Genomic DNA, 14316 nt, shown 5'->3' with positions numbered 1-14316 from the left:
CTTGTTATAAAGTGTTACCAACCTTTATATGAAAAACGTATTACTACTTATATTAGTATACTTTGGTCTTTAGCCATCAAGCCTTTACCTGTACATACAGTATGTCATAATTGGTCAGCACCGGAAATGTTTTGAAAAGAGCAACATGATTGTGGCTTGCTAACAAGATAAAGAAGCAATCTCTTCCTAACAGCCTTTTAGTGTGAAAACTGCTTAGCTTAGCCATTAGCCATGTTGTTAGGAAAAGGAATGAGTTTAACTTACCAGTGTAACAATCCCTTCTGACCAGCAGCTGGCTAGGGACTCCATTTATCCCTGTTCTGTTTACAGAGAGTGCACAAATGCTGATGAATGCACATGCTATTCCTCCTTTCAGTCCTCCATTGGTCTGCCAGTGGTTGAGCTGGCCAAGCAAATATGAAAGTCCTTTAGGAGTCTGTATGATGTGTCTGGATTGATGTGTGGCAGCTATAATTGCATGGATAGTGTTTCTTCTGGAACAGAATGGGGCATTTGTATTGGGTAATATGTATTTTTCAAAAGATCAGGGAATAATGTGGTTTTCCATGATATGACCCCTTTAAACTATACTGACATATAGGCAGCCTGACACAGGTGTCTGTATTCTTTAATATTAAAAGTCCCTTGAGTGCTTCGCTGGATCCAAGCTGTGTGTTTGTGATGTATGGGCAAGTTTTCTCTTTGAGGTGTGCAATGGACACTGCGTCAGCAGATCTGTCAGTTTTTGAGAGGAAGGTAGTTATTTTTCATAACCCATTTCTTCTGAACTAGCACAGTTGAGCCCTAGTCCTTTTCTCCAAACACTGCAGATGCAATTTTCCTCTCAGTCCCAACAGCATTCATTTATCTTCAGTATCATGTTACTGCTTTTGTCCTTTAAAGCTAGTCATATCATATATTCACTTTTTTTGAAGTGATACAGTGATAAAGTTAAAGTGTACCTTGATAGTTGTTAGTCTTTCGATCATTTATCGATAAATATAGACTATTATAAAAAATGCATATGTACTTCATTGAACGTTTTTGAGTTATAATGCACATGAAGTCATTGAATGAATGAATGAGGCATTTATATAGTGCTTTCATATGTACTACTACTGTACACCCAAAGCACTTTACAGTGATGTCAGGGTCTCTCCTCAACCACCACCAGTGTGAGCATCCACTTGGATGATGCGATGGCAGCCATAATACAACGGCGCCAGTGCGCTCACCACACACCAGAATCATTGAATCAAGTTTTAAATTTACTGACAAACATTTTGAACTGATTTACAGAAATTATTAAAACTTAACTTTTCTTTCATATAAAATTTTACTAATACTTTAAATAGATAAAAATGCAAAAACTCCAGTGAAGATCTTTTCTGAGTAAAAAAGTCCAAACTAATACTTGTTTATCCCCAATTTCAATTATCCCCCATATTCAATTCAAACTTAGCTCTCTATGATATATCGTCATGTATAAATTACGCATAGAAATTTGCATTTAAAATACAATAATAAAATACAATTTATACATCTTTAGGAAATTAAAAGTGCAAATATTTGTGATATTCATGATTCTCAGTATACTGGAGAGTTACATTGTCTTCTGTACGTCTCCTCTCACTGATTTGGTTACCATGGAGAAGAGTATTCACCAAAGCAGGGGGTGGCTGGCACACTTTCTCTTAGAGAACAGTAGAGAGTTAATTTACACCCATATAAATGTACACACACACACACAATGCTCTCTCTCATCCCTCTCTCTCTGTCTTTCCATACAGTATGTGCTGACCTCAGGTCTGCAGTTAAATTCAATTGTGCTTGTTTTTATCGGGTCTTCTGATACTTAGTGATCTCCCTGCACAAGAAAATCCTATTCATGCTATTCAGGAATACAGTGAAACCACTGTTCTTGACCTCTTTTTCTGATTTAATCTCTCTCTCTCTCTCTCTCTCTCTCTCTCTCTCTCTCTCTCTCTCTCTCTCTCTCTCTCTCTCTCTCTCTCTCTCTCTCTCTCTCTCTCTCTCTCTCTCTCTCTCTCGTGACAATGGCCAGGTCTTAGTGGCCTACATCTCCTCAGTTCTCTAGTTGGGAGAGAGGGGCTCTTGAATCTTGAATCAAGCCTTCACAAGATGAGAAGCTGCCCTTGATATTGTTGTGAACTGGCCTTTGGAGAAAAAATACATAAAATATAATGGAGAGAAAGTGAATCCTCCATTGTGCGTGTAGCTTGAATTCGATCTAATTCAAGGATTAAAACCTTGGATTATTTTACCCATCCTCGACTGCACAAAACTAGTGATGAGTAATCCAGCCATCTACACATCTAATCTTATATGAAGCACATTAACATTTATTAGGTGTCTTTGAGGTGTTGATTTTTTCTGTTCCTACACAAACTCTTGTGATTATGATCTGCCAAACCAGTTCTCACCAATACGAGTGAATTACTTTCTGTTTAGCAATAAGAGCACGTGCTAGTTTTTAATTGAGATCTGTGGTCCCTCTTTTCAAGATAAATGTTGATCAATGGTAGTTTCCCCATGACATTGAAGGGAAGAGCACAGCAGGATTGTCTCATCAATGGATTGAATAATGGTGAAGGGCTAGCAATAGCGTGGTGGGATTAGCAGGGATTGCTAATCCTTCCCGAGAGTGTTTCTCTGGCTGACTGACAGCTGTGGGCCTCTGCACATCTGATTTACCTCAGATTATGCTGGAGTCGTGCCAACTGGATCCAATCAGGCCATGATGCTCTCTCTTCCCCTCTCTCTCACTCTCACTCTCACTCTCATATCCATCCTGTCCTAGAACAGCCTATCTCCTCTTTAAGATCAGGTCAACACCGAAATGCAACGCATTTGTCGACAAGGTATCTTGTACTGGCGATTCTTCAAAGAATTGGTATTGGATTTTCATGGAGTTGAAGGTTGACCCTGTGAGAGGGGACCTATTTTCAAGAAGATGCTGACATGTGAGTACAGGTGTTTGTAGCATAGAATAGTTAAAAGTCAAACTATTCTCATTCAAACTTTTATGAAATATCAAATCTCTGTCTTAACATCATAAAACTGATTGTTATTGCTTAAATTAAGCATTTGTGTTTGTCTGTTGCAAAACATCATGTTTTTGTGCATCATATAAGCTCTTGCTTTCATAACCAGTTTGCGATCGAGTGCTAAAGATGACTAACATTACAGGCTATTTGGGTGATATCTGCTTTTCCGTTCTCACGCCATTTATCCAATTGATAAAACATGCAGTGTCGGTTGCAGGGTGTTCATGTGATTTAAGCTTCTTAAGCTTGTAGAATAATTGAGATCAGTGAAAAAATAACGGTTCTTCTCATCCAAATGTTTTTTGGAGGACAATAGCCACAGCAGCTTTCATGTACATTTGATTTACTGCAATTCTGAGGGTGCTTTAAGAGCGTAATGTTAGATCAATAGATTGGACCTCTGTGCTTTTAAAGCCATGAACTTGTTGTCAATGCAAGAGCTGTTCATTTGATTTAGCATTCCTGCTAATCATGTCAGATCGGGCCTGTCTAGCTGGCTTGCAAAAAAAAAAAAAAAAAGGGAGAGAGAGTGTAAGAGAGAGGGTGGGAGAAATATGGGTAGAGGAAGTGAAGAAATATGGTGTCGGCTGAGTTATTTTAGGCAGCATCAGCCATCCGTCTCATGAATTAACTATTACAGGGTTAAATAATAAGGGGCTTCACTGTGGAAAAGGAAAGAGAATAGGAGGCACATATATAAAAAATATGAGGCTGATAATATAATAACTTTTGCATTTGCAATACAAAAATCTACCCAGATTAAGAAAAAGGATGACTGATTTCTTTTAATTCCTATTCAGAAGATACTTCACCTCCATTTTGACACACACACAAACACACACACACACGCGCACGCACGCACACACACACACACACACAGAGCGAGAACCAACTCATAGTGAAACAAACACAGATAAAACATAACAGAACCCTGACAAAAAAAGAGAAAAGGCACGTCTACGCACCTTGAAACATAAACATAAAAAGAGTGGAGGGTGGGAGGAGGTTCTGGAGGTGAGTGAAGGGTAGGCAACCAGGACAGGCAGGGCCAGGGCGGAGAAAGCGGGAGCAGCCAGGTTGGAACCCCCAGCAGAAGGGCCATGATGCAAACCAATTGCGGAGACAAGGGAGAAGGGAGCCATAGGGAAGGCATGTCTGCTGGACCCAGGGAAACAACTGACCGAGATGCAGCTGTCAGTGGAAACCCAAGTGGAGCCACGGGACTCCAGGGACTGAGCAACAATGGTGGTCCTGAAGGGCAAGGCAGAGCTGGAATGATGAGGTGTCCGAGGTGGAGTCGGGGTGTTGGAGGACTGAGGGCGAAGGCGGTGCGACCAAGGACCAAGGTGGAGTCAGATGAAAGGCAAGGCCTGACAGAGCCGTGGGTTGGAGGGACGAGCCGATGGTAAAGGACCAGAAGTCTCTGGTGCAGGCAGTGCAACGGCTGACCAAGGTTGAGCCAAGAGGAGGACGGACCTAGGTGGAGACGAGGGAGGGAGGAGCCATGGTGTAGCCGAATAGGAGGAGTGGCGGGCACGGAGGTCCTAGGTGGAGCTACTGGGTCAATCATCATGGGCTGAGCTGGCAAATACTCTGACCAAGGTGACCCAATGATTACCAGAAAGGGAGCCGAATGGTAGAGGAAAGGTTGTGCAGTCAGGGCTGGAGGACTGGACAATACAGGCGGGGGTGAACAGACTGGCAAAGAGAGGAGGACACAAACATTCAGGACCGGCCTTCTTGGCCGATGCGGAACAGGCAGAAACCTCATGGACAGCTCTCTTGGCCAACACAGAACAGGCAGACATGAAACCGGAGGAGGTGGGATAGGGAGGCTGGGCAGGAACACACACTCAGGAAAATTGATGCTGTTAGCAGTGACAGGCTCGATGCAGAGAGCAGTAAGGGGCATGATGCACTCGCTTTCAGTCAATCAGTAATTCTATAGCCATGGATGAGGGATTGGGGCTCCATGAGATCCCCGATGTAGCCTGCTCACACACCTGGACACATGCTGGGACAATCCAGGGTTGGACTGGTGGCTGCGGATGGCGTGTGAATTTCCTCCTTGCTCTCGCAGATTGTAAATGGTGGACCGTTGGGGAGAATGAGCCATTCCATGTAATCCATAAAGCTCTGGAGGCATGTCCTGGTCTTCTTATTCAAACCTGCCCAGAAAAACACATGCAGGCCGGCATTGTCGTAATGGACCAGATGCTGTAAGTCCAAGAACACATGTGTGCCTCCAGAGACTGGTTCCCAAGAGAAGAATGATTTTGACTGCAGCTAAATCCATTAGAGGTCTGTACTTATGTCACGTTAAGTTGCAGCTTGCAGCAGGATGCAAAAAAATTTTAAAAGCTGAATTTAAGCACAGCTCTCAACGCTGTCAACACAAAATAACTGAACAAAACTGAGCTTAAATAGACCAAAAAATAATAATAATCAACATCAGGTGTAAGATAATCTATCAGCCACCTTGGACCACCCTTAAGGTTAATGGGATAGTTCACCCAAAAATAAAACTTCTGTGAATATATTTTTAATATATTGAAAGATATTTTTTAATGATTTCTATACCTTCATTGAAAGCTAACACAACCTTTGATACTCAAACAGTTCATAAAGACTATATATGATAAAATATGAATCGAGCGGTTTAATTGAAGTCTTCTGAATAGACACAATTATTATATTATATTATATTATATTATATTATATTATATTATATTATATTATATTATATTATATTATATTATATTATATTATATTATATTATATAAACATTGATCAACAAAAATAAATAGAGCATTAAATATGGTAATGGTCAAACTTGCTTGCTTGATGCGAAAGAACAAATTAGGTTTGTTCTCGCATGTGATGCAAGCATGTTGGAACGTCCACAAGAACCAATGAGCTTTGTTCTCGTGTGTCAAGCAAGAATCGTTGATCTTTCATGTTTACCATATTTGATGAGCTATTTAAATGTGTTGATCAATACTTTTTAATGCATGAAATTTTGATTGTGCAGTGCAGACTCTCAATGGATTGACAAAAAGGATGTGAGAAAATTAAAACATATCTTAATTTCTGTTCCAAAGATGAATGTCTTTTGACTTGGGAACAACATGATGACATAATTTTTGGTTGAACTAACCCTTTAAGTGTTTAAGTCTTAAAAAAATATAATTGAGATCATACAATTCGTTAAGGTCATTAAAACCCCCAGAAATTCAGAGCTTTTAATTTTTTTCAATGGGGTCTTTAGGTACCATCTATTTTGAAGGCTTGTACTGGGGATACTATATCTCAGGGCTGCCCCCTGACAGTTTCAAATGTTGTCTTACCCTTATCTGTATGACCAAAAATGACAATATTTTAAGTTATTTCCGCTGTCCACGTGAACACTTGGATATGCGTCAAATAACAGCGCTCATTTATCTAGGCTAACATTAGAGTGAGCAGCTATGTAGTGGCAAATGTTAGGCTACTACCTACATGTTTCAAATGATAAGCCATGGTTAGGTCAATGAATGATAGATGAATGTTTGGATTTCCTGCTCGACATACTGTAATTACCACATGGACCAGTCGTGTTACAATCTGTACATCACGGACTATGTGACTTTGCCACTTCCTGTGGAGTTTTTTTTCTGTTACTAACAGTCTAATTAAAATTTGGTCGACTAAGCCTCTTTTCATTGACTAACATTTGGCGGACTATTAGAGGGCAGCCCTACTAGATCTGCAATCTTTGAATCACTTTTCAAAATATAGCCACCAATTAGCGCAGTCCAGCAAGTGTAGGAAACTGTCTAAAGTAGTTGATGAAATTTTAAATAAGTTTTTATATCTGATAAAGTTTGATTGTTTAGTCTGGTTGACTTGAATCGCTTGAATAATATCGCAGCTCATATTTACACCTGCTCAACATTATCAGTTCCTATGCCTTCCTTGAAATTGCTAGATTGAATTTGTGCTGGCTCAATATATAATGAAAGTCCAGTGTTTGATGTGTCAAGTGTGAATGTGTGTATGTACTGTATGTAGGTATATTATGTGGTTATGTATATGTATATATGTATATGTCTGTCTCTTTGTCTTAAATTTGTTTGTTTTAAATGTTCTTTAAATCTTAAAGAAGAACATAATGTCTTAAAGAAGAACGTAATTTAATTCAAGTATTAGCTGTACTGTACATCTTGATCATTTACAATGATCATCAAACACTGTTTCCCTTAATAACACTTCTATTTGTCTATGCAGGTGATGTGGGTATGTAACCTGTGCAGGAAACAACAGGAAATTCTAACTAAATCAGGAGAATGGTTTTCATCAGCCCCTGGGGCTAGGCCTCTTAGTGTGGGTGCTCCTCTCAGTGGCCCCGAGTTGGAGAAGGACAGGAGGTTACGCTCCAGATCCCAGGCTCCGGGCACTAACAACACTCTGCCACCCAACGCTGGTCCTGGTGACCCCACCAAGGGAGCAGATACGATGCCCACCTCACGCTCCCGCAGTGAACCACCACGAGACAAGTAGGCCAAACAATTTTACACACATGCCAGTCCTAAGATATGTATCTCAGTGGCCCTACTGATCAAAATGTAGTATACAGTGCAGTAGTGCATATTTACTGGTGGCACTCAACAGATAATGAGAAATATGCTGCTGGGTATTGTGTCAACTAGGCATAGGTCACAGTGGTTGATTTGTTGTCTCTTGGGAAAGATCAACTAGATCAACTTTATTATTTATTTTTATTTAGTATATTGCTGCATGGTAAAACCACAGTAAAAATGACCATCGCTACAACCACATCTTTTGACTGTTGTGTCACACCTTGCTCCGTATTTTTAGCATCTTGTGCTACTGCAGGGGTGTCCAAACATACTCCTGGAGGGCCACTGTCCTGCAGAGTTTTAGCTCCAACCTCCAACCTATTCAAGCTCTTCAGACTGACTAGAAACTTCCAGGCAAGTGTGTTGGGGCAATTTGGACCTAAACTCTGCAGAATGTTGGCCCTCCTTGAGCAGGTTTGGACACCCCTGTGCTACTGTATGAGCATTGCAGATTTTGAAACGCTTTACAATAGTGTTCAATTCAATTAAATTTTAGTTGTATAGCTGATTACACAATACATATAGTTTCAAAGCAGTTTTACAGAAAATGCTTGTTTCAGTGTTACATTTTAGGAAGTATTGTGTTATCAAAGTGTATCAAAGTCATATACAGCTACAGTACGCCATTTTGTTAGTTAACTTCTTAAACACAGACTAGTTAGAAGTCAGTTAACTAACACAACGAATGTGTTAGGTAGCAATTACAACTTTTATGAAATTACAAATTTGTACTTTTACTTTTAATTACAAGGCTTTTATTCACATTTAAACATTGATCAACACACATAGAGCACATCAGATGTGGTAAACAAAAGCTCAATTGTTCTCACTTGCCACGTAAGAACAAACCTTATTGGTGTTAGCACTGGTTATTTTCAATTAAGCAAGATCGTTTGAGCTTCAGTTTACCATAATTCATAATTCAAAAGCCTAAAAAAGTTAATAATGTAAAGAGATTGTGTCTCTTTATAAGTCTAGGATCAAAGCACTCAATTCATGGATTACTTTTACAATTACTTATTTTTAAGATGACATTTCAAATTCTAAGTATTATGTGAAACAATCCTAGTTATACAGGCTTCTTTAAGACAGATTAGTCCACTGACCATTGGGTTCCCACTTCCCAGAACTGAATTTACAAAATATGTGGTGTTACATATCCTTACTGTCAACATACAATTTATTCTATTTTAAGCTGGACATTTCAACAAAATCTGTTCATTCTGACCTCTTTTCAACTGGCACTATGTGGACTGCAGCTCCTGCCTTATAATCTCTTTCTTTTAAAATGACATATGTTTCCTTTCTTCCTATCAGATGCATATTCAGCTAAATCCTTTTTGCATTTGAATTCCCACATTTTGAAACACAGGGGTTAACGGGTGTTGAGCTATGTATTTTTCAAATAACTACTATAGCAGTTGTAAATGCAAATTGCCTTTGGTACTTGGAAATTCCAAATACTATATCTCAAAGTCTTACCTACTTCTGTCTAATCAATAATAGGAAGAGACCCGTGTCCCTACACGAGCAGAATGGAAAGGTGATTGGACGTGGAGAGAGAAGACGTGGACCAGCCAGGCTGTCATCGCAGGCCTCTGAAGATCGAGCTCCAGGTGAGAACCGAGACAGCAGACGATTGGAGAAAGGCCACTCACAGGAATACCCAGAGGATGATCCCACCCATCCTGAGCGGCGAAGGAGGCAAGAGGAGGAAGAGCGAGAGCGACAAAGACGAGAAGAAGAGTACCAGACCCGTTACCGCAGTGACCCGAACCTAGCCCGCTACCCTGTTAAACCGCAGAAGGAGGAACAGGAAATGCGTATGCATGCCAAAGTGTCCAAAATGCGTCAGGAGCGGCATCACAGCGACCTAGCCATCAACGAAGTGGGATTGATCCAAGATGGGGTTGAGACTACTGGAAATAGAATTAGCAGGCAACGAGTAGCTAACAACGACGACCGCAAGACCCTTTTAGAGAACCATCGAGCTTATTCTATGGACAGGACCGTGGGGGGTGGTGTTGGGATACAAGGATCCGTCACTAAACAGGGTCACTGTAGCCCTCACATGGGCCCTCCAGGACCCCCAGACCTCAGGGACGGGCAGGACTGGGGCCCAAAGGGGCATCTGGAACCTGGGTCCGCAGCTTTTCTGCACAGGGCTAAGCGAGAAAAGGCTGCAGAAATCATGCGCAAAGATTCTTCTCTTAGCTCGGACCAATCGGAGACGTTACGGCCACCTCCACCACGAGCCTATAGACCCAAACGAGGCCTCAACAAAAGGCAGATGTCCATCAGTAGCTCTGAAGAAGAGGGTGGCTCCACTCCTGAATACACCAGCTGTGAGGAGAACGAAATTGGTGGAAAAGGTAGGTGAATGACATTTGTATGTTGCTAAATTTATTGTCAAACTGTAGCCTCAAATTCACCAAAAAAAGTATTACACTACAAAATCTGTCTCATTACATAATCTAATACAGTGGTAAATATGGTGGTAAATAAAAATGTATTTGAATTCTGTATATTTTTAGTGATCATGGCAGCAGTAAACACTCAATGGGCCCTATCTTGCACCCAGCGCAATTGACTTTGTACACCGACGCATGTATCATTCCTATTTTGCACCCGCGCACAGCGGACTTTTCCCTCCACAGACGCACGTCGGTAAATTAGGGAATGAACTTGCGCTTGCGGGGGCGGTTCAGCGCAAAGAGGAGGCGTGTTCCGGCGCAAAACTCCCCATGTGCTATTTTCCAGTTTTAGAAAGCAATTGCGCCAGTGACCAGGAAAAAAACAGTCTAAAGACAGTGGCGCGTTGCGCGTTAGTGATATGGTATTTTAAGGGCGCGTGCTTGGCCATAATGTAGTGTGTTAACGCGCATCCACTTTGATTCTCTGATATAAACAGACGCAGCAGTTTTCATTTTTGCAAATCATACATTATTACAAGGAAAAATATTAACACACGAGGGAAATCATTGTTGTGTCCGTGAAGATGTGGAAAAGGATCTATCTAGATAAAAAAATAAAAAATCTAGATTAGGCTACACATTTACCCAAATTATACGCCTGTTTAACCGAAGCTAATTTGGGTGGGTTTCTCCTATCATCCCCAATGTCACTTCTCTGTGTTTTACGGTCCTGACGAGAACGTCGGTCTCCTCGGCTGTGAACCGCTCCTGGCGTGCGCTGGCAAATCCGCCGTTATAATAGCAATCCGCCATGGAACAAGCGCGCCGGCTCTTAAAGGGAATGTGAGAGGACGCTCTGATTGGTTTATTTCACGTTACGCCCAAACCACACCTATGAATAATGAAGCTACTTCAGACCAACCCCTTTTAGATTTGCGCCAGGCGCAAGAGTCGTTTATCCCGCCGGGAAAATAGCAACAGCGCCGGGATCCGCCCACAAAGTTACTTGCGCTTTGCGCTTTGACACTTGCGTTTAAGATCGTTAAAATAGGGCCCATTGTGTTTAATTGTGTGTACGTGTGCATCTTTATAAAATAGCACTGGCACTATTTGATGAGGTTATTAAACTAGCAGGTTTTCTAAACTAAAATTAAATCTGGTTATGACTATGAAACAACGTGATCAATGTTGCTTTTTTTTGTCATGTAATATTGTCAAAAAATGCAGCAGTTAGGAGGACAACTTCAAAATTATTGAATTTCTTCCTTCTTTTAGTAGTAGTAGTATAGAGTACACAGTACACACTATTGATCAATAGTTTTGATTGGAAAGAAATTAATACTTTTATTTGCCAAGAATGCATTAAATTGATTAAACGTGACAGTTAGGGCATTAATAATGTTCCAAAATATTTCTTTTTCAAATAAATGCTGTTATTTTGATTATATTCTATTCATCAAAGAATCTTGAAAAACTGTATCACAGTTTTCATAATAATCAGCATTATTGTTTACAACATTGATAATGATATGAAATATTAGAATGCATAGTAATGATCATGTTACATTGAAATCTTGAAAGCATTAAAATAGAAAACAATGATTTTAAACTGTAATACTATTTTACAATATTACTGTTTTTACTGTTTTCATAAAATAAATCTAACCTTGGTTAAGCAAAAGAGATTTCTTTCAAAAACATTAAAAAAAACATCATACAGTGTAACTATGCTCTTTATTCAGCTCACTTAGTTAAAAAAAAAAAAACCGATTCAATATTTCTCAAACTGCATCAAAATGCACAAAAAATGCCAATTAGGAACATTTTAATAGTAAAACTGCTACCCCACACTTTACGGATGTAATCTTAAAAGTGCAAACTTCACTTGTTTGGCTTCAATGAATGCCACTAATTAACATCCAGTTAAATACCTCTGTTTTGTTATCTATCTGCTGTGAATTGCATGTGAGTGTATGAGAATGTGTGTACAGCTTCAGTCAGCTCAGAATGGCCAATATCTATTGTGGTAGCAAATTTGTGTACAATTGTTTTTTATTTTGCTTTTTATTTTTACTGTAATTTACTGTACAGTTACTGTAATGGTTTAATAGTTTATATCTTACTTTTGCATACATTTTCACATCAAGGCCATATATAGACTCATTTTACATACGTCATTGTAGCTGTTGAACCATGATGTGTACCCATAATGATCAGTCCTGAGCCTTAGGTCTGTGGAAAAAAAACCCTGCTGATTCATGCGGTGAAGCTGCATTTGTTTATTTGGAAAATTTTAAGGGAACCAGATTTGGGAATTAGGTCAGCAGCTCTCTCGCATAAAAGCACTGAGTGACTGACTGGCCTGCGTCAGTCCTGGGATGCAGCATGTTCCATTTGGGGACTTTTTCATATTCATCCTTGGGTAACCCATTCCAGCTTTTGAGTGTGATTATGCTTTGGTTCTTCCCATTTTTATCAGCTGCAAGGGTGCATTGTTTTGAAAGTCCCTGCCATGTTACATTTGTGATTAATTAAGCTGTAATTTTGTCAAATTACAGTTTTGTACAAAAAAAAGGTGTGCATATTAGATTGTGTAATAATAATAATAATAATAAGTTTATTTTCTATAGCGCCTTTCAAGAACTCAAGGTCGCTTTACAATGTTATACAGATAACAAATAAACAGCAAGCAAACAGGTACAAAGGCCATCTGCTTATAACAAACAAACAATTGACATGAATCAAAGAAAAGATATTGTACTATCAGAGCTTATAATTACGACATTGTAAGTAGATAGGGCTGAGAAAGTGGGGAACAGGGAAAATTTGTCGAGGATACTTATTTATTGGGCGAACTTGAAAATATGAGGATGCAGGGTACTTACGAGGATACTTATTTACTGGGCAAGCTGGAAGATATGAGTTTTAAGTTGTTTTTTGAAAGACCGGATGTTGTCAGTCGCACGAAGATTCGGGGGCAGCTTATTCCAAAGCTTAGGGCCAACAACACTAAAGGCCCTACCGCCCACCGTAGAGAGTCTGACCCAAGGTTCCACGAGTAGGTTTTCAGTGCTGGACCTAAGGACCCGAGTTGGAACATATGGTTGTACCAAATCAACAAGGTATTTGGGTGCCGGGCCATGCAAGGCTTTATATACTAGGACCAACAGTTTGAACTGGATGCGATTTATGACAGGGAGCCAGTGCAGTTGGTGAAGGATCGGAGTGATATGAGCAGATTTTTTATTGTATGTGAGGGCTCGTGCAGCAGAGTTTTGTACCATTTGAAGGCGGTGTATTTCTTTGGCAGGTAGTCCGCTGTATAATGAATTACAGAAGTCCAATCTCGAAGTGATGAAAGCGTGAATGACAGTTTCCGCATCTATAAAGGTAAGAGAGGGGCGAATACGAACAATATTCCGCAGGTGAAAGAAGCATGATTTGACAGTCTGACTCATGTGTGAGTGAAAGCAGAGCGTGGGGTCGAACAAAACTCCCAGATTCCGTACGGTTTTTGAAGGCCTAATCTCAATACCATCTATATCGATAAAAATGTCATGTCTGGGTGACCTCTGTGATCTAGGGTTGATCAACAGGATTTCTGTTTTACCAGCATTAAGCTGTAGAAAGTTAGAGGACATCCATGTTTTAAGCTCGCGGAGGCAGGAGATAACTGAAGGGGGTGGAAAAACTGAGTTGGGATTGATCGTGAAATAAATTTGGATGTCATCGGCATAGCTATGAAAATTGTGGCCATGCTGTCTGATGTCCACGGTATCTTCTTATTAAACTGTCTGTACACTTACAAAGTTCTCAATGCTTCGGTTTGCATGTGGGGACCCTCATTATGACAACCAACAGTTGACAAAGAAAACCCATGTGTAACAGTATATTAGATCCGTGCAGCAAATGACGGCAGCCTAATATTCCTGTTGCCGCACCACTTGCTATAATAACATTAATCAAACAACAAAAGACATCGAGGTTGACATCGAACACGCTAAATCTCAAACCTGCAGGGAATAACCCATTTTAAACAAATGGCAAATTGAGGAGAGTCTCCTGGCAAAAAGAGAACATGACACGAGCTCGCAATAAAACGAGAGTCAACATTGGCTTGGCTTTTTGGGGATGGCTAGAACTGAGTGATTTGAAATGTTGTAAAAAGCTATGCATTTTTATTACTCAACAAGTGAGTATGCTTTTTATTGAAAA

At 40.1% G+C, this 14316-nt stretch overlaps 1 protein-coding gene across 3 annotated transcripts in view; it reads left to right on the top strand.

The window, feature by feature from the left end:
• Positions 1-14316, top strand: part of rims1b (regulating synaptic membrane exocytosis 1b) — an 81305-nt gene that overhangs the window by 25141 nt on the left and 41848 nt on the right. For 2 of the 3 annotated variants that reach the window (XM_079616663.1, XM_079616660.1), the window contains exons 3-4: positions 7335-7603; positions 9194-10059. In XM_079616663.1, the coding sequence (XP_079472789.1) occupies positions 7335-7603; positions 9194-10059 (1135 nt within the window). Of the gene's footprint in view, positions 1-2785; positions 2985-7334; positions 7604-9193; positions 10060-14316 lie in introns of those variants that run through there. The other variant, XM_079616661.1, reaches the window with a different exon arrangement.

The sequence above is a fragment of the Phoxinus phoxinus genome, assembly GCF_949152265.1.
Source record: "Phoxinus phoxinus genome assembly, chromosome: 6".
NCBI lineage: Eukaryota > Metazoa > Chordata > Actinopteri > Cypriniformes > Leuciscidae > Phoxinus > Phoxinus phoxinus.
The sequence above is the reverse complement of the archived record's forward strand: the minus strand, read 5'-3'. Positions and strand labels throughout refer to the sequence as shown.